General features: G+C 56.5%; 6 protein-coding genes across 7 annotated transcripts; 2 read left to right on the top strand and 4 right to left on the bottom strand.

The window, feature by feature from the left end:
- IUM83_17574 (Metalloprotease family M17) lies at window positions 1-1,599 on the top strand (the record flags this gene model as incomplete). Its single annotated transcript, XM_067942532.1, has 1 exon — window positions 1-1,599. One exon carries the CDS (start codon window positions 1-3, stop codon window positions 1,597-1,599), a length of 1,599 nt encoding a protein of 532 aa, XP_067787400.1.
- A 92-nt stretch (window positions 1,600-1,691) lies between these two features.
- Window positions 1,692-2,183, bottom strand: IUM83_17573 (RxLR effector protein; the record flags this gene model as incomplete). The annotated part of the gene is made up of 1 exon (XM_067942531.1): window positions 1,692-2,183. The coding sequence occupies one exon, from the start codon at window positions 2,181-2,183 to the stop codon at window positions 1,692-1,694; it is 492 nt and encodes a 163-aa protein (XP_067787405.1).
- A 1,436-nt stretch (window positions 2,184-3,619) lies between these two features.
- IUM83_17572 (BAG domain) lies at window positions 3,620-4,771 on the top strand (the record flags this gene model as incomplete). Its single annotated transcript, XM_067942530.1, has 1 exon — window positions 3,620-4,771. The coding sequence occupies one exon, from the start codon at window positions 3,620-3,622 to the stop codon at window positions 4,769-4,771; it is 1,152 nt and encodes a 383-aa protein (XP_067787410.1).
- A 7,439-nt stretch (window positions 4,772-12,210) lies between these two features.
- Window positions 12,211-13,374, bottom strand: IUM83_17571 (BAG domain; the record flags this gene model as incomplete). The annotated part of the gene is made up of 1 exon (XM_067942529.1): window positions 12,211-13,374. The coding sequence occupies one exon, from the start codon at window positions 13,372-13,374 to the stop codon at window positions 12,211-12,213; it is 1,164 nt and encodes a 387-aa protein (XP_067787404.1).
- A 3,538-nt stretch (window positions 13,375-16,912) lies between these two features.
- On the bottom strand, window positions 16,913-18,178 carry IUM83_17570 (Appr-1-p processing protein; the record flags this gene model as incomplete). Of its 2 annotated transcripts, none has more annotated exons than XM_067942528.1 (2): window positions 16,913-17,220; window positions 17,917-18,178. In XM_067942528.1, 2 exons carry the CDS (start codon window positions 18,176-18,178, stop codon window positions 16,913-16,915), a joined length of 570 nt encoding a protein of 189 aa, XP_067787402.1. The 2 variants fall into 2 exon arrangements, with proteins under 2 accessions (XP_067787402.1, XP_067787403.1); XM_067942527.1 differs by lacking the exon at window positions 16,913-17,220 and adding an exon at window positions 17,782-17,819.
- A 464-nt stretch (window positions 18,179-18,642) lies between these two features.
- On the bottom strand, window positions 18,643-19,805 carry IUM83_17569 (uncharacterized protein; the record flags this gene model as incomplete). The annotated part of the gene is made up of 2 exons (XM_067942526.1): window positions 18,643-18,780; window positions 18,936-19,805. The coding sequence occupies 2 exons, from the start codon at window positions 19,803-19,805 to the stop codon at window positions 18,643-18,645; spliced, it is 1,008 nt and encodes a 335-aa protein (XP_067787343.1).
- Window positions 19,806-20,401: the final 596 nt, after the last annotated feature.

Genomic DNA, 20,401 nt, shown 5'->3' with positions numbered 1-20,401 from the left:
ATGGTGCGCTTCTCCGCCCTCTCCGCGCTGCAGCAGCGCGTGAACCGCGTGCTGGTCGTGGGCGCGCTCGAGACGCTGCAGGCGCAGGGCGCGGCCGACAGCTTCCTGCAGCAGGCGCTCGTGGCCGCGTCCGCGCGCGGCGTGAGCTTCTCCGCGGGCGCCAACCCGCAGCTGCTGCAGCACGCGCTGGCCACGCTGCGGCCGGGCGCGGACAGCGGCGCCACGGCGGAGCTGCTGCTGGCCGCAGACGCCGGCGCGCTGCCCGTGACGCTGCACGCGCTGCCCACGCAGGTCTCGCGCGCCAACAGCGCCGCGCGGCCGCACGCCATCTCGTCCTTCGTCAAAAGCCACAGCGCGCCCGTGCGCGCTGCAGACGCCGCAGACGACGACGACGTCGTGCTGGTCGTGCTCATGCTGCCGGGCCACACGGACACGTGGTTCGCGGCGGGCGCGGCGGTGGCGCGCGCCGCGCCGCTGTACGAGCACAAGCAGCAGCGCAGCAACGCGCTGCCCGGCGCCACGTCGCCGCGTGCCACGCCGGACAAGCTGCACGTCGTGTACCAGACGCCGCTGTCGGACGCGCAGCGCGCGCTCGTGCAGCACACGGCGGACGCCGTCCAGCTTGCCGCGCGCCTCGTGGACGCGCCGCCCAACGAGCTGCACTCGGACGCCTTCGTGGCCGAGGCACGCGCGGTGGCGCAGCGCACGGCGGCCACGATCACGGTCATCCAGGGCGACGCGCTGCGCGAGCAGGGCTTCGGCGGCATCTACGGCGTGGGCAAGGCGGCCACGCACGCGCCCGCGCTCGTGTGTCTGAGCCACGTGCCTGAAGGCGCGGCCGCGGACGCCCAGGGTGTGGCCATGGTGGGCAAGGGCATCATCTTCGACACGGGCGGCCTGTCCATCAAGACGGGCGGCATCATGGTCGGCATGAAGCGCGACATGGGCGGTGCCGCGGCGCTGCTGGCCGCCTTCGAAGCCGCGTGCCACGCCAAGAACACGACGGACAAGACGCCGCTGCACGCCGTGCTGTGCGTGGCCGAGAACTCGGTGGGCTCCGACGCCACGCGCGTGGACGACGTGCTCGTCATGTACTCGGGCAAGACCGTCGAGGTGAACAACACGGACGCCGAGGGCCGCCTCGTGCTGGCCGACGGCGTCGCGTACGCCGTCAAGCACCTGAACCCCAAGGTGATCGTGGACATGGCCACGCTCACAGGCGCACAGGGCATCTCCACGGGCAACCGCATCGGCGCCATCTACACCAACGACGAGCAGCTCGAGGCCCTGGCCGTCAAGGCCGGCAAGATCTCCGGCGACCTCGTGCACCCCATGCCGTACGCGCCCGAGTTCCACCGCCCCGAGTTCAAGAGCACCGTCGCGGACATGAAGAACTCGGTCAAGAACCGCGCCAACGCGCAGGTCTCGTGCGCCGGCCAGTTCATCGCCAACCACCTGGGCGAGTTCGAGCAGACCGGCAAGTGGCTTCACGTGGACATGGCCTTCCCGTCCTTCACTGGCGACGACGAGCGAGCAACCGGTTTCGGCGTTGCCTTCATCCAGTCCCTGCTCAAGGAGATCGACGGCGCCGGGTGGTAAGCGAGGGATTGTTGTTGACAGGGTTAATTTCCGAGCCGAAAGGGATAGGCTTGTGCTCTCATTCGTCTTACTGTTTGCTATTTTGTTTTGCCTCAGACCTCCTTTGTGGCCTTCTCGTGCTTGGTGAAGAACTTGTCCCATTCCTGATCACGTTGTTTCTGATGCAGGTGTTTCAAAAATGCGAAGTTATAGTCCTCGTCGATCTGGCGCCTCGGATTGCCCTTCGGGAGCGTTGAAGAGCTGTCTACAATCCCCATCTGACTTACAAGCGCATCCGGCCTCACCTCGTGGGCGATCATGTCGTCGAAGTGGGAAGACTGCAACTTCGTTCCGAGCTGTTTGAGATCCGAGGTTCTTTTGAGACTTTCGAAGAGCTGAGCCAGGTCTCCGTCCTGTGTCCTCGTCTCCTTCAGCAGCTTGTACGCTTCGTCGTACCGGAACGGCTTCTTCGTGCTCGTCTTGTACCGTTCGCCATACCTGAACCACTCCAGTAGCTGCGGGTTGTCGTCGAGTCTCATTGTTTTCTCTCCGAGCCGCAACAAGCTGAAAACGTCCTTCGGGTGCGTTCTGGACATCAGCCACATTTTGAACGCTAGGCTTTGAGCCCGAGGGCTCACCCTCGACGCTAGCCCGATGATCGCCGAGAGTCTTAGTACGTTCACCCTCTCTTCAATCGTTGTGCTGCGTTCGGTGTCCGTAATGTCAATGGTCTTGTGCAAACGAAGCGATTGAGCAGCCGTGTCCGAGGGATGTTGTCGCACAGAGCAGCATTTGTGTTCGCAACGAAGAGCACGGCGAATAGCATGACACCACGGAACGCGTGCATACTTAGTACTATTTTGATTCTTGGGCTGAATCTCTTGAAAAGTGCAGATGGACTCAAGTAGTGTGGCTGAGGAGAACCAGCACCAACGATTACTGCGTATGAAAACTAGGCCGTCATCATGAACGAGCCGTGCGAGCCCACAACAAGCATGCTTGAAGAGAACGTGTGGAGAGGGGGCATGATCAGCGCGACCGTCACCAACACGCTCGCCAAATTAGGTGTGGAGGGCGAACCGTGGGGACTATTGAGACGAAAGGGATACAGGTCAGAGGCGAGAAAATTACGCATGTTGTAAGGTTACAATGTTCACGTCGGTATCCGTATCGTATTGTGATTTATGGTCCACGCACACCAATGAACTCTCTTCAAGCCTTTTCAAGCACCTCATTGATCCGCCGAAAATAATACTAACATATTCTGACGAGCGGGGCCGAACGCGCGGAACTTGATCACACCGCGGTATTCATCAGGTACTTATACAGTCATGAAGTCGATGTCTCTCGCTGGCAACAGCCCAACAGATATCATTTCTTCACAGTCCGCGATCCTCCCCTCTTCAACAACACCTGGACCTGTAGCTTCGGTAGACCAGATTTACAGTCATCCCTTTGGCGATAGCTGTCTTCACGCTCCTCTCTTCGTTCTTGGTAGCGTCGCTCGTCGATTCAAGAGCGCAAAGCGTTTGCTAGTCAGGCGCGCTTTGCATTCCAGCGTCATGGTCGATAGAGACGTTCATTGTAGAATTTGCGGTAGCTGCCAACATACATAATCCATAAACGAAAATTCCCAAAATTTACAACAGTTGGTGTTGGATCATCCAACTTGGATGCTCCAACTTGATTCAGTCAACATGAGTCTCGATTCAGCCAATCGTATCTCTCTGTCCGCTCCGGCAAAGTGCGAGACATCAGACTGTTCATAACCGCGGCGCAGATGATTGCGTTCCGCGCCAACCGTCTCACTGCGAGCGGTCCACTTGCTTCCAGTATGCTCTGGAACATTCGCGACTTGGCATCTCGAACGTCCCAGATCCGTCACACGTCGCAGGTTTCCAGCCGTTGACCACTTCAACTTCTCTCACAATTGAATTGACAACCAAGTCAACAACAGCAGCAACAACAACCACTACCAGTAACCAGTGTAACCCCCTACTGAGCCCCACCACCACAGCTACAGCAACTGCAACAGACAGCGATGGAGGCCCAGACAAACCACGAGAAGAGCCGCTTGGACGCTATCGAGCGCAAGGTCCGAGACGTGCAGGACAAGCTGAACGCGCGACTCCCCGCCCAGTTCCGACACGTATCCGCCCTGGTGTGCGGCGCCAAGTGGAGGCTGCAGGCGCTCGGGCCGCAGGACGCCGCCGCTGCTGTCAAGAAGACGCGCCTGGAGCTCGGCGCCTTCGACTACCGCGTGAAGGAGCAGGCGGAGCAGCTCACGCGCTGTCTGCTGGAGCTGGACGACGTGCTGAGCCACGGCGACGCCGACGTCCGGAGCGCGCGCAAGGCGCTGGTGCTGTTCGTGCAGCAACTGCTGCCCCAGGCCGACGCCTTCAAGGAGCGCAGCACCAAGCTCAAACAGTTCGGAGAGGCCGTTCTGGCTGGCTTTGCGGACCAGGCGCCGTCGACGCCCAGCGACAGCGGCTCCGAGTCCGACGACATGCACGTGAAGTCGCTGTTCCAGGAGAGTGACGAGGAGGAGGAGGCCAGTGCATCGGAGGCTGAAGTAGAGGGAGAGGTAGAGCAGGAAGATGACGACGACGAAGAGATGGTGAAGGCTGCAGACGTCGAGGAAGACGAGTCCACGGAGCCCGAGGCTGAGGTCGACGAAGAGGCTGACGACGAAGCAGAAGACGACGACGAAGCGGAAGACGACGAAGAAGAAGAAGAGCGGGAAATTGCACCGCCTCACAAGTCGCCGCGCATACAGCCCGGTGGCGACCGGCAGCCCCTAGAGACCGACGTCAGCTCGCTGCCTGAGTGGCGGCCGTACTACCAGCTTCAGCGTCGACAGGACGGCATCTACCTCATTGCGCGCCTCAACCGCATCGACCCGCGCAACGTGCGCGTGCAGTGGAACGAGCACAACGGCGTGCTTAGGGTGAACGGCTTCCGGCTACCCACGCAGAAGGACATCTTGATGTCGCGCCTCAGCGGAGCCCCGACGTTCGGTCGCTTCGAGATCGCCGAGCAGTTCCCACGTCACATGCTCGACATGGAGGAGGCCACACAGCAGATTTTCGAGGACGGCACGCTGCAGATTCGGATGCCATTTCGCATGGTGCGGCGGCCGATGCGATACCGTCCGGCGTCGTTCTTCCAGCCGCAGGACTGCTTTGTATGGTAAAGATGCCAGACCACACCTTGTACGATAACGTAGATGGTAAACATGAACATGATCGATAATCTTTAAAAACCCATTCTTTTAGTAGTTGGAAACATCCCAGGTACGCGAGTACGAAGTGGATTATTGAGGTTCATGTAACAATGCGTGTCAAATTGCAACTAAGCCATTCACAAGCTCCTTCTACATGAGAGAACAGGCCCAGCACCTTAGCAGCTGCGACCCTGCGTGCCGTCGGCCGGAATGTACCAGCAGTGCTTGGTCTGCACGCCGCCAACCTTGGTGCTCTGGAAGTTCTGGCCGAACTGCCAGTTGTTGTCGGCCGTGTGGTACTGCATCTTGATCCAGTTCTTGGACGCCTGGAGCGACATGAAGCCGTACTCGTTGCTGCCGTACGTCCACAGGTTCTTGACGTACGGGGCGGCGTACGCCGGGATGCCGCTGGCAGACTCCTTCTGGATGCCACCGCCGGCGCCGTTCTCGAAGAAGTGGATGCCCAGCGACGAGGAATAGTCGTGCTTCTCGCCGTGCGTGTGGCCGTTGAGCCACACGTGCACACCCGAGCCGCGCAGGATATCGAACCACTTCTTCATGTTGTACTCGACGTAGTGGTTGTAGGCGCTGTAGTGGCTGTTCACAATTTTCCAGGTAGCAGTAGACTGCTTCACCTTCTCAGCGATCTGGGCGCGCGAGCTGTCACCCCATGCGTTGAACTTAGCGACACAGCTGTCGTATGCAGCAGTATCACCTCCGATGCAGTACTGGTGACCGCGACCGACGTTGCGGCAGGTGGCGCTGTCGCCGTTCGAGTAGCCGTAGCACTGGCAGCAGATCTGACTGGCGCCGTGGATGTCGGCGTCGTTGGTGTCGATGTTAAAGATGTCGATGCTGATGCCCGTGGCGGCGTCCTCGATGCGGTGGACGTAGAAGTGGTCCTTGAGGATCCAGCGGTTGTCGTTGGGGCTCGTGTAGCTCGCCTGCCAGTTGAACTTGTTGTCGATGCCCTGCAGAATCGCGGCCGTGTTGGCGCAGCGCGCGCCGTTCTCGCACACGTAGCTGGCACCACCGTAGTCGTGGTTGCCCAGCACGTTCACCCACGGGATGGTCTTGATATTGGCGCCGTTGAACTTCTCCTCGAACGTCTGCGTGAACTGCGAGTCACGACCGGAGGCGCTGTTGATGCCCGTCCAGTAGAAGTTGTCACCGTGGCCGATGATCACCTTGGGCTTGACGGGGGAGTTGCCAGCCTGGGTGTTCATCAGGCTGGCCACGACGTCCTCGGCGACCACATCGTAGTTGTTGTACGAGTTGGTGCGCGAGCAGCATGAGCCCTTGTAGGGCGTGGTGCCCCAGTCACCGATGGCGAAAGCAGACAGCGGGTAGGACGCCTGGGTGGGGTCCGTGGCCGCAACCGAGCCCGACGGGGTGACCGGGGTGGACGTAGATCCCCCCTGGACGACACCCGACACGGCGCCGGGGTTGGACTTGGCGGTGCCCTTGCCGCTCTTCAGCCAGCAGGTACCGCCGTTGTAGTTGGTCCAGGTGAAGGCACCGCAGCCGCTGCGGCCGGAGCAGATACTGCAGCAACCGCTGGCCGAGGCGCTGGTGGCGCTGCCGACGTCAGTGCCGCTGTAGTCGACGTTGTTCTCCAGGGTGGAGCACGTCGAAGAAGACGACGTCTGCACCACGCCGGACACGGCGCCGGGGTTCGACTTGGCGGTGCCCTTGCCGGCCTTCAGCCAACAGGTACCGCCGTTGTAGTTGGTCCACGTGAACGCACCGCAGCCACTCTTGCTGGCGCAAATGTTGCAGCATCCGTTGGCCGAGGCGCTGTAGGCGCTGCCGACGTCGGCTCCGCTGTAGTCGACGTTCTGCTGCAGAGTCGAGCACGTCGCGGCATCCGTGACGGTGACACCGAGCAGAGCGGCGGAGATGAACAAAAGTTTAGCGGTCAGCATGGCTGCTGGTTCTCTAAACGGTACTGGCGAGTGCTAGTGAATTGGAGAATGAGAGCATTAGTGTTGGGGGTCTGAGGACGAGGACGGGAAAGGCTTCACAGAGGGCTGGTCTGCTACGCTCCCATGTGTTGAATTTCGGCACTTTGATGTTGGTACGCGAGGAGACTATCCCCATCGCTTGCACAGAGTGTTGTGCTAGCCAGCCACTTGGCCCTTGACGACAGATTTGAGCCGATCTCTGCCAGCTCATCAACAGTTGCAAACGCACGAAAAGGATCGGGTTGCGTGAGAAAAGCTGCCACCTGGCGTCGCCGTCAGGGCATTCGCCGTGCCGCAGCGAGAGAGCTTCGGACGTCAAGACGATCCGCAATCCTGCGGCCATTGCATTGGGATCCACAAACAGTAAAGTGGTCATGCCACCGGAATCCTCCAGCAACTTTGCTGGACGATTAGAGGCGATTCTTCCCAAGACAACACTGTGATAGGGACCATCGTCGCGCCGAGAGTTCACGCAAGCAAGCTCGTTGCCTCCTCCGCCCACCAGGGTCTGCTTGCATCTGACGTTGAATCGGGTAGCCCAGACACGGACAGGTGGCTGCATAGGAAAACGTGAAGGATCCAGTACAGCATCGTTGACACGTTGGGGCAGTCACAAAAAGTGCGGTCGCGCTCGACATCTCAACGTCACGCCAGACTGGACCGAATTTGAGGTCAGAGGTCAACAATGCCAACGGCGGCGTCGACAGCACCGCCTTCTCGCCGTGCTGACTGCCAGCCTGAGTGGATATTTCTACATGTACCTGAATCTCGCTTCATCTGTGATGGTGCTCGTTAAACGCAAGACAGAATGGAGCGATGTCGACGAGAGGTTTTTCGTCATGAAGAGGCAGTTTATCCTGCTACCGGTATGGAGTACACGTACGTTGCATCGATATTCGAGGCAGAAAACTGCTAGCTTCGTCTGTAAACATTTAAAACCGAAAATCCATTTACCACTTGTACCTAGTTGCCTGTCAGCTTAGGCGACAACGAACGTGTGGTCGAATTCATGTTTAGATTCACGCCTTTGACGCTATCTACACAGCATATTTTCAATGAGCTGGCGAAAATGGATAGCGCCGTATTATAAATTACTCGCGCGAAGCGATAGGCATGGCAATACAGTATCTCATGTGGGAGGTAAGCAGAGTTTGTCCTGAATGCGCTTGGCGTTACATGCCGCGATAAAGATCAAAACGATAAAATTCTAGGACACCATTGTAACCATTGTAGCCTTTCAGCGAAAGGCTATCACGATAAGAGTCGTCTTTCCTAGAGCACATGCACTGCATAAGACGTGACGGATGGAATGCATAATAAATGTAGCTACTTAACGAAGACATAGACATTATTCTCAAAAGCCAAGTAGCGTACAACGTTCATATTATTCGCCTAAGGGTGCATCGTTTGGCGGTCGACGCGAGCAAAATAGTGTACGATCTCTCCTTTCATAGAAACCAAGTTATATCCTCAGACTTATTAGTATTAGCAAAAATACATGTGCTGAGTACAATATTCACAAAAATGCAGCATGAGAGTGCCAGCAGAAGTGTCGAAATGAACATGTTTTGACTGACGCACTGTTTGGATTTTCTCACTTCCATACTGCTTAGAATCGCAGTCATTGATGCGTCCACGGTGGTTAACCCGCTATGAACAGAACGAGTAGTTGTCTCTATGAGAGCACTCTAGCTCGATCCCGTAGACATTTACAGGTTGGGGAACGAGAAGCCGGCTGGGGCAGCCTCGCAACCAGCCCCGGGGGAGTTGCACACCGAGCAGATCTGCGAGTACAGCGAACGGCTGCAGCCGTACTTGGAGCGCGCGCACGCGGCGCTGTTCTCGTAGCACTTGGGGTTGGCACCGGTCAGACTCGAGATCGACGGCAGGGGGCTCATGTTGGCGTTCCTGCCACTGCTGACCAACTGGTTGTACGTGCTCACCATTTGCGCAGCACGGTTCGAGTTGGCGTTCTGGTCACCGGGGTTCTTCCAGAAGTCGAGGCTCTGCTCCACCTCGAATCCGTGGCCGGTGTTTTTGGCCTTGAACTCAATGCCGCCGGCCTGGCAGAACTGCTGGTAGTTACTGTAGCCCATCTTGGTGATACCGACCAGGTCGTCGATATTCAGGTAGCCCAGAATCTTGTAATTGTACGTGCAGTTAATGCCATCAGGCTGCGTTCCCATGGGGCACAGGCCTCCGTTGTACTGGGCCCTGCACTCAGCCGTCTTGTCGTTGCGGTACTTCTGGGCGCACGAGTTGGGGAACGAGCACCAGTAGTTACCCGGGTACGGAGCACGCGGGTCTGAGCCCTGCGGGTTGCAACCGACGTTAGGTCCGATGTCCTGGGCGCCGCCAAGGCCGTAGTAGAGCTTGCAGCTCTGGGGCAGGTCCGAGCCGGCGTTGGTGCACTTAGCGCCGTCCATGGCCACGAAGTCACCGTACTCAGGGGGGTTGTGGTTCGCGTAGTACTTGATGCTGGCCGTGGGCTGCACAATGGTCATCTCGTAGAACACGACGTACTGCATGTCGTTCTTGCGGTGGCACTTGACCGACTGCTCGTTCACGTTGATGCCCTCGGCCTGCACGTACATAAGCGCACCCTCAACGGACGCCATGTTGACGGTGTCCAGGTTATTCATGTACTGCTGGTCCGTGGTGGAGCCGTACTTGGACAGCCACTGGCTCACCTCCGGGTGCCAAACGGGAGCGTCACCCTGAACTCGGGCCTGGATGACCTTGACAGGCTTCATGTGCCAGCCACCGCTATTGTTGTTGTTGTTGTTGTTGTTGTTGTTGTTGTTCGAGGAAGATCCCGAAACAACGCCCGAGATGGCACCGGGGTTCGACGAAGCCGATCCCTTGCCGCTCTTCAGCCAGCAGGTGCCACCGTTGTAACTGGTCCAGGTGAACGCACCGCACCCACTCTTGCCGGCGCAGATCGAGCAGCATCCGTTCGCGGAGGCGCTATGAGCATTGCCAACGTTGGTACCGCTGTAGTCAACGTTGTTCTCAAGGTTCGGGCAGGTAGAGGACGACGAGGTCGAGGAACCCACAACGCCCGAGATGGCACCGGTGTTCGACGTTGCCGTTCCCTTGCCGCTCTTCAGCCAGCAGGTGCCACCGTTGTAGTTGGTCCAGGTGAAGGCACCACAGCCGCTCTTGCCGGCGCAGATCGAGCAGCATCCGTTGGCCGAGGAGCTCTGGGCGTTGCCAACGTTGGTACCGCCGTAATCGACGTTGTTCTCGAGAGTCGAGCAAGTCGAAGAAGACGACGCCTGGACGACTCCAGAGACGGCGCCTGGGTTCGACGATCCCGTGCCCTTGCCGCTCTTCAGCCAGCAGGTACCGCCGTTGTAGTTGGTCCAGGTGAAGGCACCACAGCCGCTCTTGCTGGCGCAAATGTTGCAGCATCCGCTAGCCGAGGAGCTCTGGGCGTTGCCAACGTTGGCACCGCTGTAGTCGACGTTCTGCTCGAGAGTCGAGCAGGTCGCGGCCTGAGCGACGGCACCGAGCAGGCCAACGTAGGCAAGTACAAGCTTGGCGTTCACCATGACGAGTCAACCTCTGTAGATACTAGCACAGGCGAGTAAATTTGAGAATGAGAGCACTTTGGCGCCGAGGCCAGAGACGAAAACGGAGACGGGAAAGACTTCGGAACTTGCGTGCTACGCTGCCATGTGTTGAGCTGCGCTTGGTAATACCAGGTACTCGTATCCCTCGATGGGATAGATGGGGCTTCCATCCACCTGCTGCAACAGTGGCCAGAGGCCAGCATGGCGAGCACACCGCGTAAAGGTTTACGCTGTAAACCAGTGCAGCCTCTGTACAGTATTCAGTCCCATACTTCAACGCCATCGCAAGCTACGATTCTCAAGTTCACGATACGTACACGATAAGTACACGATACGGCTCTGTAATGTGCTGCGAGAGCCTAGAAACAGCTCTTTCTGGAATAGTTTCAGTACATTGAAGGGAAAATCCAAACAGATTTTTATAGTTTATAATGTTGCAAAGGGTCTATACTAAATTTAACAGGTATGGATTGAGGAAAATCTGACCTGCCTGTCAACATATCTTATCACTGCTCGTGCCTTGGGCTGATTTGGCTAGAATTTCTCAGCCGAAAGTATCTATTCCACGAGGTTGAAACAGTTTGCGCACTCTTTTGTTGAGGAAACGTGTTCACTTGAGTACTTATTTCTCCTTGCTGAGAGCCTTAGGTACACCGTGTCAAAGAGGGCATGCCAGAGTGCCTGTTTGTAAGATCTCGAGGGATTGTGGAGTCGACCGAGATGCGACATCTATGAACCGCGCCACATGACGACCAAGAACGACAGACGCGAACAGCAACACACGATTCAGGGTCTGCACCGGGACATGTACAGTGAGCCAACGCAGACATTCCCACAACAAAACCTACGTTACCCCCGCGCAACCGGAGTTCTCCTGTGAATCTTGGTACAACAGCACTACAGCAGACCATCGTCATTGAGGCTTTCACGCCCGAGCAATAAGTCGCCCCCATCGTTGCTCCGCTCACGGTACGATTTGTTCGAGTGCTTCATTAGGGTTAATTTTGCAGTCAGCACACGGTAAAAGAGCCTGTGTCTTCTCGACCGCACGCCAGACGGTGTGTTGCGGGGGCATAGACAACCCACAATGGCAGATTTCTTGCAGCAACATCCAGGGATCCCACGAGCTGTCGTCAGCTTGGGCCTGAGCGGGGCCGGATTGCGCTCGAACAGCCAAAACGTCGGGGTTTGTGAAGGAAGCAGTGAACGCTACAGTATAATTTTGGTCGTGGCAACAACTTGTTTTAATGGATTTGGGCATTTTGGGCGCAACTACTACCCTCTGTGCTTGCCTTTCCGCTGGAACGAGTGCAATTTAAAAAAAAAAATCTTCATTATTAAGTAAGTGGCAAACCGAATTCAGTACCATATGAGGGAGCAACGGATCAAAAGGAGCGCGGCAGAGGTCGTCACAACGAGCCGTCTGACCGAACAATCGCCCAGACATGCTGTAACTTGCAACAAACCGCCAACTGTAGTTTTGCGTTGCCATCTCGACGACCCGGATTCTTAATCGTTGTATCATTGCACACGACGCTCTATGCTGTCTTCCATGGCGTTGTTCGCGTCTTCTCGCGCGCTGTACATGTATTTGCTTCCGTATGCGTAGTGCATTGACGCCAACTCGGACATTCGCCTTTCCATTTGGACCTCGTTTTAAATTTATTAAAATATAATCAGAGGCCAACTCACCGTGGGACGCTGGTTAACTGTGGTATGGTTTTGGCTGATGCGAAAGAATGTCGTAAGGTAAAAACCCTCAGTACTGAACAGTATGTTCATGTCGAGTATGAGAGATCTATCCTATTGTATAGAGCAAGCCGCCTTACTTAACTACAGTACTCTACTCTCGTAGCCATACGGTACGTTCTTACCGGACAAAGCAGTCCTGCGGCTGAAAGAACGACGCCGGACGGTATCGCATCGGCCGCCGCACCATGCGAAATGGCATGCGAATCTGCAGCGTGCCGTCCTCGAAAACCTGCTGTGTGGCCTCCTCCATGTCGAGCATGTGCCGCGGGAACTGCTCGGTGATCTCGAAGCGGCCGAACGTCGGGACTCCACTGAGGCGCGACATCAAGATGTCCTTCTGCGTAGGCAACCGGAAGCCGCTCACCCGAAGCACGCCGTTATGCTCGTTCCACTGCACGCGCACGTTGCGCGGGTTGATGCGGTTGAGGCGCGCGATGATGTAGATGCCGTCCTGTCGACGCTGCAGTTGGTAGTACGGCCGCCACTCAGGCAGCGAGCTGATGTCGATCTCTAGGGACTGCCGGTCGCCACCGGGCTGTATGCGCGGCGACTTGTGAGGCGGTGCAATTTCCCGCTCTTCTTCTTCGTCGTCGTCTTCCGCTTCGTCGTCGTCTTCCGCTTCGTCGTCAGCCTCTTCGTCGACCTCAGCCTCGGGCTCCATGGACTCGTCTTCCTCGACGTCTGCAGCCTTCACCATCTCTTCGTCGTCGTCATCTTCCTGCTTTACCACTCCCTCTTCTTCAGCCTCCGATGCACTGTCCTCCTCCTCCTCCTCGTCACTCTCCTGGAACAGCGCCTTCACGTGCATGTCGTCGGACTCGGAGCCGCTGTCGCTAGGCGTTGAAGACGTCGACGGCACCTGGTCCGCAAAGCCAGCCAGAACGGCCTCTCCGAACTGTTTGAGTTTGGCGCTGCGCTCCTTGAAGGCGTCGGCCTGGAGCAGCAGTTGTTGTACGAACAGCACCAACGCCTTGCGCGCGCTCCGGACGTCGGCGTCGCCGTGGCTCAGCACGTCGTCCAGCTCCAGCAGGCAGCGCGTGAGCTGCTCCGCCTGCTCCTTCACGCGGTAGTCGAAGGCGCCGAGCTCCAGGCGCGTCTTCTTGACGGCAGCAGCGGCGTCCTGCGGCCTGAGCGCCTGCACCCGCCACTTGGCGCCGCACACCAGGGCGGATACGTGTCGGAACTGGGCGGGGAGTCGCGCGTTCAGCTTGTCCTGCACGTCTCGGACCTTGCGCTCGATAGCGTCCAAGCGGCTCTTCTCGTGGTTTGTCTGGGCCTCCATCGCTGTCTGTTGCAGTTGCTGTAGCTGTGGTGGTGGGGCTCAGTAGGGGGTTACTGGTTACTGGCAGGGGTTGTTGTTGCTGCTGTTGTTGACTTGGTTGTCAATTCAATTGTGAGAGAAGTTGAAGTTGTCAACGGCTGGAAAACCTGCGACGTGTGACGGATCTGGGACGTTCGAGATGCCGAGTCGCGAAGGTTCCAGAGCATACTGGAAGCAAGTGGACCGCTCGCAGTGAGACGGTTGGCGCGGAACGCAATCATCTGCGCCGCGGTTATGAACAGTCTGATGTCTCGCACTTTGCCGGAGCGGACAGAGAGATACGATTGGCTGAATCGAGACTCATGTTGACTGAATCAAGTTGAATAATCCAACACCAAACTGTTGTAAATTAAATCCTAAAATGTTTAGGAAACTTCGTTTATGGACTATGTATGTTTACAGCATTCTACAATACCGGTAAACGTCTCTATCGACCATAACGCTGGAATGCACGCGCTTCTAAGTTTGCTATCAGTGCAGCAGGAACAATGCCTGTCAGAATGGAAGAGCGGTGGACCGCACGAGACGTGTATTTTATGAGCTTGATGAGTCCGCCATCTCTCATAGATAGTTTCCTTCGGTGTCTCCCTTGTGTCTCGCGCGAATTACGACTGGAGGAGTTAAATTAGACGACGGAATGGAGTGCCAGCGTAAGTGCCGCTGCAGAGAGAAGATTTGGGGGCAAAGTCGCTAGTGACTGGAGAAAAAAAAAACACTAATTTTCACCTCCTCAGCGATTTTTTTATTTAAAAGTTGCTTCGTATCAATCACCTTAACGCTGTTGCCTTGACTCCGATAAAAACAAAGGAATCAAGTGGCTTCTCATTCCAGAATCGACAACATGGTGACTCGCAAATGTGGCATTGTCGGCGTGGCAGGCAACGCATTCTCCATCGGCATTGACACGAAAAAGTCGGTGAATGGCTTGAAGGTCGCGATGACGCAGAAGAACTTGGCTGCGATCACATGTGATTCGAAGGAGTTGCAGCTCTTCATGGCGAAGAAGGACAGTGTGTGGCTGACGGAACGTGATTTAATGGACGGCTTGACGGATACCAATGGCATGACGCAGCTAGAGGATTCTGAATTGTGTGGGGTTGGCTTCTCGGAGGATGATGATCTGCGGGTTCAACTGACAGCAAGAAATGACAGTTGGGAAGGGCCCCGGGCATGTGTTGGTTAGAGCCCCTGGAACTTCGCAAATAGAAGCTTCGACAGCGAACTAAGGTGGCCGTAGGTGATAAAAGACGGAGAAACGACACCTGACACTCCCAGTTTGATGATGACTGGAACTCGCTTACCAAATTCGTGCAGCTGTGGGGTCGTCGCGAGACTTATCTGGTCGTAGGAACCGTATTGAAACTAAATCCTAAGCTATGAATTCGACAGCAAGCATGCTTTCTCTTTCGTCGACGACACTTTTCCAATGGTTTTAGCTGTAGATAGCAGTTGTACAAACATTTCAATTGATTTTACCAGATGGTCGTTATCGTAGAGATAGACTCTAAAGAAAACAATAACACGATGAGAGAAATGTAGATCACATCCCAAAGAACTCTATCGTTAAACTGACACTACAGTAGTTAATGGATTGGGGTGGCCTGGATCGGAATCCAATCTACTCTTACCCAGTGATCATTTCCGAAATAGCACGTGCGAGGAACAAGGTTGATAGTGCTCCCATCCCTAGCCATAAAAATCTTGGTACGCTAATATGTCTTGCTGCACTCCCAGTTTCTCCACAAGCATTTTGGAATCCGCCCGAGTGAGTTTGACTGGGGTCTCCTTCGCCGCGGTCACCAGCTTCTTGATATCAGGATCCGTCTTTAACGCGTCAGGGGTTTCTATGCAAGTTTTTGATGAGATCGGGCTCTTCCGCGAGATTCTTGATCTTGGTCAGACCAGGATCGCCTTGATAAACCCCTAGTCTTTCTGTAGCGCTCCCATTGTTTTGGTGAGATCTCTGTTCTTCGCAAAGGTGGTCTTCAAAATGCCGAGCACAGATTCCATGCTGCCCCGAACTTCATCGGCTTCATCCGCCGCGTTGGTAGCACAGCATGACTAGGACTCATATTGGGCGTTTGGAAGTGGCGTTTCTCGCTTCGCTGGGAGGTCTGGGAGGTGATTTTGAAATGTCTGACAGCTACTTCATGTTGTGACGACAGCTACGTGAGCAATTCCAAGAGAAGCAAGAATTCCAAGTTCCAAGAAACCTATAATGGACGACCCCGACCCACTGCGCAGCATAACTAAGCGTACCTGGGTGTTAATGAGTACGGTGAGAACGCCTGTACGCACGTAGATCTTCCTCAGATGTGCGCCGCCATGTTCAACGCAATCCCCTTCGTAATCGATAAAATGATCGACTTCAAGACTACGCTTGCGATGCTAAAAAAATAGCAGTGCGGCGTTGGTCTCCAAAGTATCTAGCGCAGAGCACACGTGGACAAAAGAGCAGCAATTCTTGCGACAGCCGTGAAATTTGCCGTCCGACTAACTTGAGCGTAGCGTTTCCAATACGACGCACTGTTGATATCCTATTTCACTTCCCTCCACCGTGTCTCGCTGGTAGATTCTACGCGAAACCTCGTCGACGCCAGCACGATACAGTGAATTCCAAATGCACGTGATGTAGAAGTGCAGCTTGAATTTGGTGGCAAAGTCTTGAACTGACCAAATAATCGCATACGCCGTGCCCAGTTCTCGTGCCTGTGCGAAGAGATAAAGCCATCAGGTCTGTTGCAAAAACTTCAAAAGGAGTCGGGTTGCAGATCCGTCTAAGCGCCTCAGAGCTCGCAATGACAACGCGTACGGCGCCAGAATCGACAAACAATGAGAACCCGTTGAGACCGTATCGGTCATGCAAATGAATATGCAGCAAACTGACTGGCAGGAGACTTTCCGGTGACGATATTCCCCAATGTGAAGGTGTACGTGAGAAACTACACGGGTAGTCCACTCGTTAGCGCCAGTCGTATCACTTTCAGTATCAGTCCTGCTGCTCCAACGCACAGCCGCCGAATTCGAGCCCACCTCTTCTGAAAAGCCTGAATTACCACCGCTGAGAACGCAGTCGAGGGTCCTACTGCTACTTCCGAGCTCACCTTCATGTTGGTGGGAGAGCTCTTGCCCCAGCAGCTTCGAATCTCATGGTTGAAATCGCGCAAAATTAGTTGCATAATACTCGACGCAACTGCAATTAGAGTACACGGTATGATTCAACGTGAAATTGGTGTCAATCTACCTTTTGTCTAATGACCACGGTCTACTTTGCATTGTGTCCAGCGTATCCGTTGCGTCTTCGATGATTTCAACGTCATGGCACTGGAAGGGGGTTTCTGGCTTCTCCTCGTTCACGCGCACTAACTGCATTCCATCTTGAAGTGCTAGCTGATCATCTGGAATACGCAGAACACCGGTGTTGAACCCGATGCCCACCTCCAAGATGACGAGCTTCTTGCGGAAATGTTGCACCGCCATGACTTGATCCAGCCATTGCTCAAATCGGGCGGTCGTCTGCCACTCCGCTATTCAGAAAGGTGTCATCTTCTCGCAGGAAGGCGGACATGTGACCTCCACACTTCAGGCACCTCAGGAGATCCGCCGGGTTTCCAATCCGGTACGTGTCCGGGTTGAAGCTTTGGAGCCCCTTCTCCATGAAAGGCTTGCTGCCCCACACGCTTTCCTGGGAACACGGCTTGGCGCACTGAATACGTCCGAAGTCTCCTTGACCGAAGCCTTCTTGCTCGAAGAGACCGTCGACGTTGGTCGTTTGGATGAAAGGGGAGCCCGCCCCCGATGCTCGAACTGATCCACGATGGCCTTCAAGTGCGAGTACGTCGGGACGGTGCGATAGCACATCCAGTCAAACCAGATCATGCTGGCGTTCTTGAAGTAGAACCCCCACATGAGTGGTTCGTCCCAGTCCCGGAACGCGATGAAGTTGTACATCGTACGAAAACCCGACAGAGCTTTGCGTACAGTCGGGTGGAGTCGAAAGTAGCGCCCTGCCGAGGCTGAAAGATCAGCCCCAGCAGACACCAACAGATAGTCCGCGTCCGGCGTGCGCTCTCCACGGACGAAGCAACCGGAGCAGGAAGTAACGCGACAGCACTAGGGCACTTTGGCCGGTCGTAGTCGAGCTTCAAAAAGGTGTCGAAGATCACGTTCCACCCCTTAGTCTGCTGTCGGTGCGCTGCCAACCACGCCAACACGCTGTCCACGGCCAAAGGCTCCGCCAGTTCGTTCGGGAATGCAAATAGTCCCGTCGAAATGCACGGAACTGCTATCGACCCGCGCTCTTTGATCTTCTCAGCTATCGTCATGAGCAGCAAGTCCAGTGACCGCGTGCAGCACGACAGAAGCTGTTCACGCTCCGAAGCAGTCGGCGTTGAACCGCGACGCAACTGCGGGCCGACAGTGTGCAGGACGCAGTTAGCCGGTGGTGCGAAGCCCGGCATGATCTGCGCGTGGTCCTTCGGTTCTTCGTGTGCTTCGCGGGACATGAGGTCGTGGCACGCCGCTCGCAGACGTGGTGGATCACGTTGTCGATGCACTTGTGCGATGGCTGGAAGCAGACAAGCAGCTCCGAATTGGCGGCGTTCACGATGGCCGTGGCCTTGAGCGTCGTGATGTCGCCCTTCCACAGCGAAATCTGCTCGAACCCGCGCGCGTCGGGCGAGTTGGACGGCAGGATCGTTGGAAGTTCCTGGGCGTCGACGACCGTATTTCGGTTCTGGAGCTCGAGCACGAGTAGTTTGTCCATTTGTGCGTTCAACTCCTCGCTGTCAACGCAGTCGTCCGGTGGAGGACGCACGACCAACAAGTGAGCACAATTTCTCGGACTTCGGAGCTGGTGGCGTGACGGAGATGGCGCAGTGAGTGACTCGCCTCGGCTAATTGACGCGAGACCACCGACCGGAGCAGCGTGTTGTAGTTTGACGGTGACATGTTTGACTTGTGTAGATTAGGGAATGACTCCATCCTGGACTGTGATCGTCGAGCTGAGCTTCATATATGCTCCGTGGATCGTAATCGTCTCACGAAGGTGGCCGTTGGCAACGAAAGACAAGTACATGTACACTTCCGCATGTAGCTGCACGTGTGAAATGAGCTTGGTCGTGGTCACATGCTGGTTGAAGCAGCCTCGTGCGCACACAGCACAGTTGAAATGGATACTGACGCCAATGCGGTGCACGTGAGCACAGCGGCGAGAAACGCTCCCAGACTCTAAGAGTCTTGCAGCGGGATGCCGTTCACCAGCTCGAACACGCAGCAAACGAAGTCGACCACGATCTCGATGCCCACCTGCCACGAGCCGGCCAGCAGCGTCTCCTCCCACTCGCCCACGCCTCCGCCTTCGCTCGTCTTGAGCCAGCCGAACCTCGAGTGATGTGTATGAAGAAGAAGATGGACGTGGAGCAGATGATCGCGATGTACTCGGAGCACATGTCGGCATGACTCTCGGCGGCGTGGAAGTGCAGCAAGCTCTGGTGCGAGTCGAAGATCGTGGCTCGACGCACCAGTTTGCTCGGACGCGTGGTTTGCACCTCATGTCCAGCTACGGAGTTCGGCAGGGGGAAAGTGGCGCTGATCCGGCGGACTCGCGCTCGAATCGTGGACACCGGCTTGCCTCCGCGTCTCGGTGCCTGCTTGAGCGAATGTTTAAGGTGCCAGACCTTGGTGATGCGGATCACGTGCTCCAGCATGCCCAGCTCCAGGAAACTCCTCACGGACGACCCGGACTTGGCGTTCTGCAGCAGAACCAGCCGCACCTGCGTGTTGATCAGCACGGTGGGCACGGCGGTGAGCACGTAGATGTTCCGGAGGTGCGTGCCGCCGCGCTTGAGCGCGACTCGCTTGGTGATCGTGAGCACGACCGACTTGAGCACGACGCTCGCAACGCTGAACTTGAGCGACGCGAAGCTGCTGTCCAGCATGTCCAGCGCGCTGCAGACGTGCACGAGACTCGCGGCCAGCATGGCGACCACGGTGAAGTTCATGGATCGACCGACGGCCTGGACGTATCGCCGCCAGTACGGGGCATTGTTCACATAGCCCCTCTCGACCCCTTCCAAGGTCTCTCGCTGGTAGACTCGGCGTGAGGCTTCGTCGACGCTCGCGCGGTACAGCGAGTTCCAGAGGCACGCCAAGTACAGGTGCAGTTTGAGCTTGGCGGCCAAGTCGTGCGCTATCGAGACGGTCGCGTAGGTGCCGCCCGTGACCAAAACGTGCACGAGCGTGTAGACCCCGCACGTCTTCGCGATGAAGCGAGCCACAAGCTGCGAGACCGTCCACAGGGACTCGTCCAGGTGGTGGAAGTTCCGCAGCGACAGCGCGTAGGGCGCGAGCAGCGAAATGCCGTGGAAGGACGTGGACACGTAGACCGTCATGCTGAGCCGCGGGCGGCAGGTCCGTCAGTACGTTGCCCAGGGTGAAGACGTACGTGAGGATCCACGCCAACGGACCGCTGGTGCACGCCGGCCGACCGGCCGCCTCCCAGCACAGTCGCCGAGCCCGTTGTCGCCGAGTTGGCACCGCCACCTGCTTGAGCGACGGACCTGCGGTGGACTCCTGTGGAGTGATACCGGCTGTCTTACAGCTCTTCATCGTTGTGCGGTGGTGGTGAGTTGGAGTCCATTTTCTCCATTTGCTGGCCTGTGTATTCTTGGTGGTGGTGAGTGTTACTTGTCCACCGTGATTGACGTGGCTACGGATGCGTCACGTGCTTCGTGTCTGCGAAGCCTTCCTATCGACACCTATCCTTGCCATTCCCACTACAACAGGGAAATGGTTGGTACGGCGCCATCGCGACGTCGTGTCAAATGCCAGAAGGGATCCACCCGCACGATCCTTTGCGACCAAAAATGGATAGATGAATTCACGGATCCCTCATGGCGTGCGCTGGCAGGCAGCTATTGGTCATGTGCGGATGAATCCACGAGGCTCACGCACGATACGATACACAGTAGCAAGTAGATGAACCATT

Source organism: Phytophthora cinnamomi (assembly GCF_018691715.1).
Source record: "Phytophthora cinnamomi strain GKB4 chromosome Unknown Contig61, whole genome shotgun sequence".
Taxonomy (NCBI): Eukaryota; Oomycota; class Peronosporomycetes; order Peronosporales; family Peronosporaceae; genus Phytophthora; species Phytophthora cinnamomi.
This window is presented reverse-complemented; position numbering and strand designations above follow the sequence as displayed.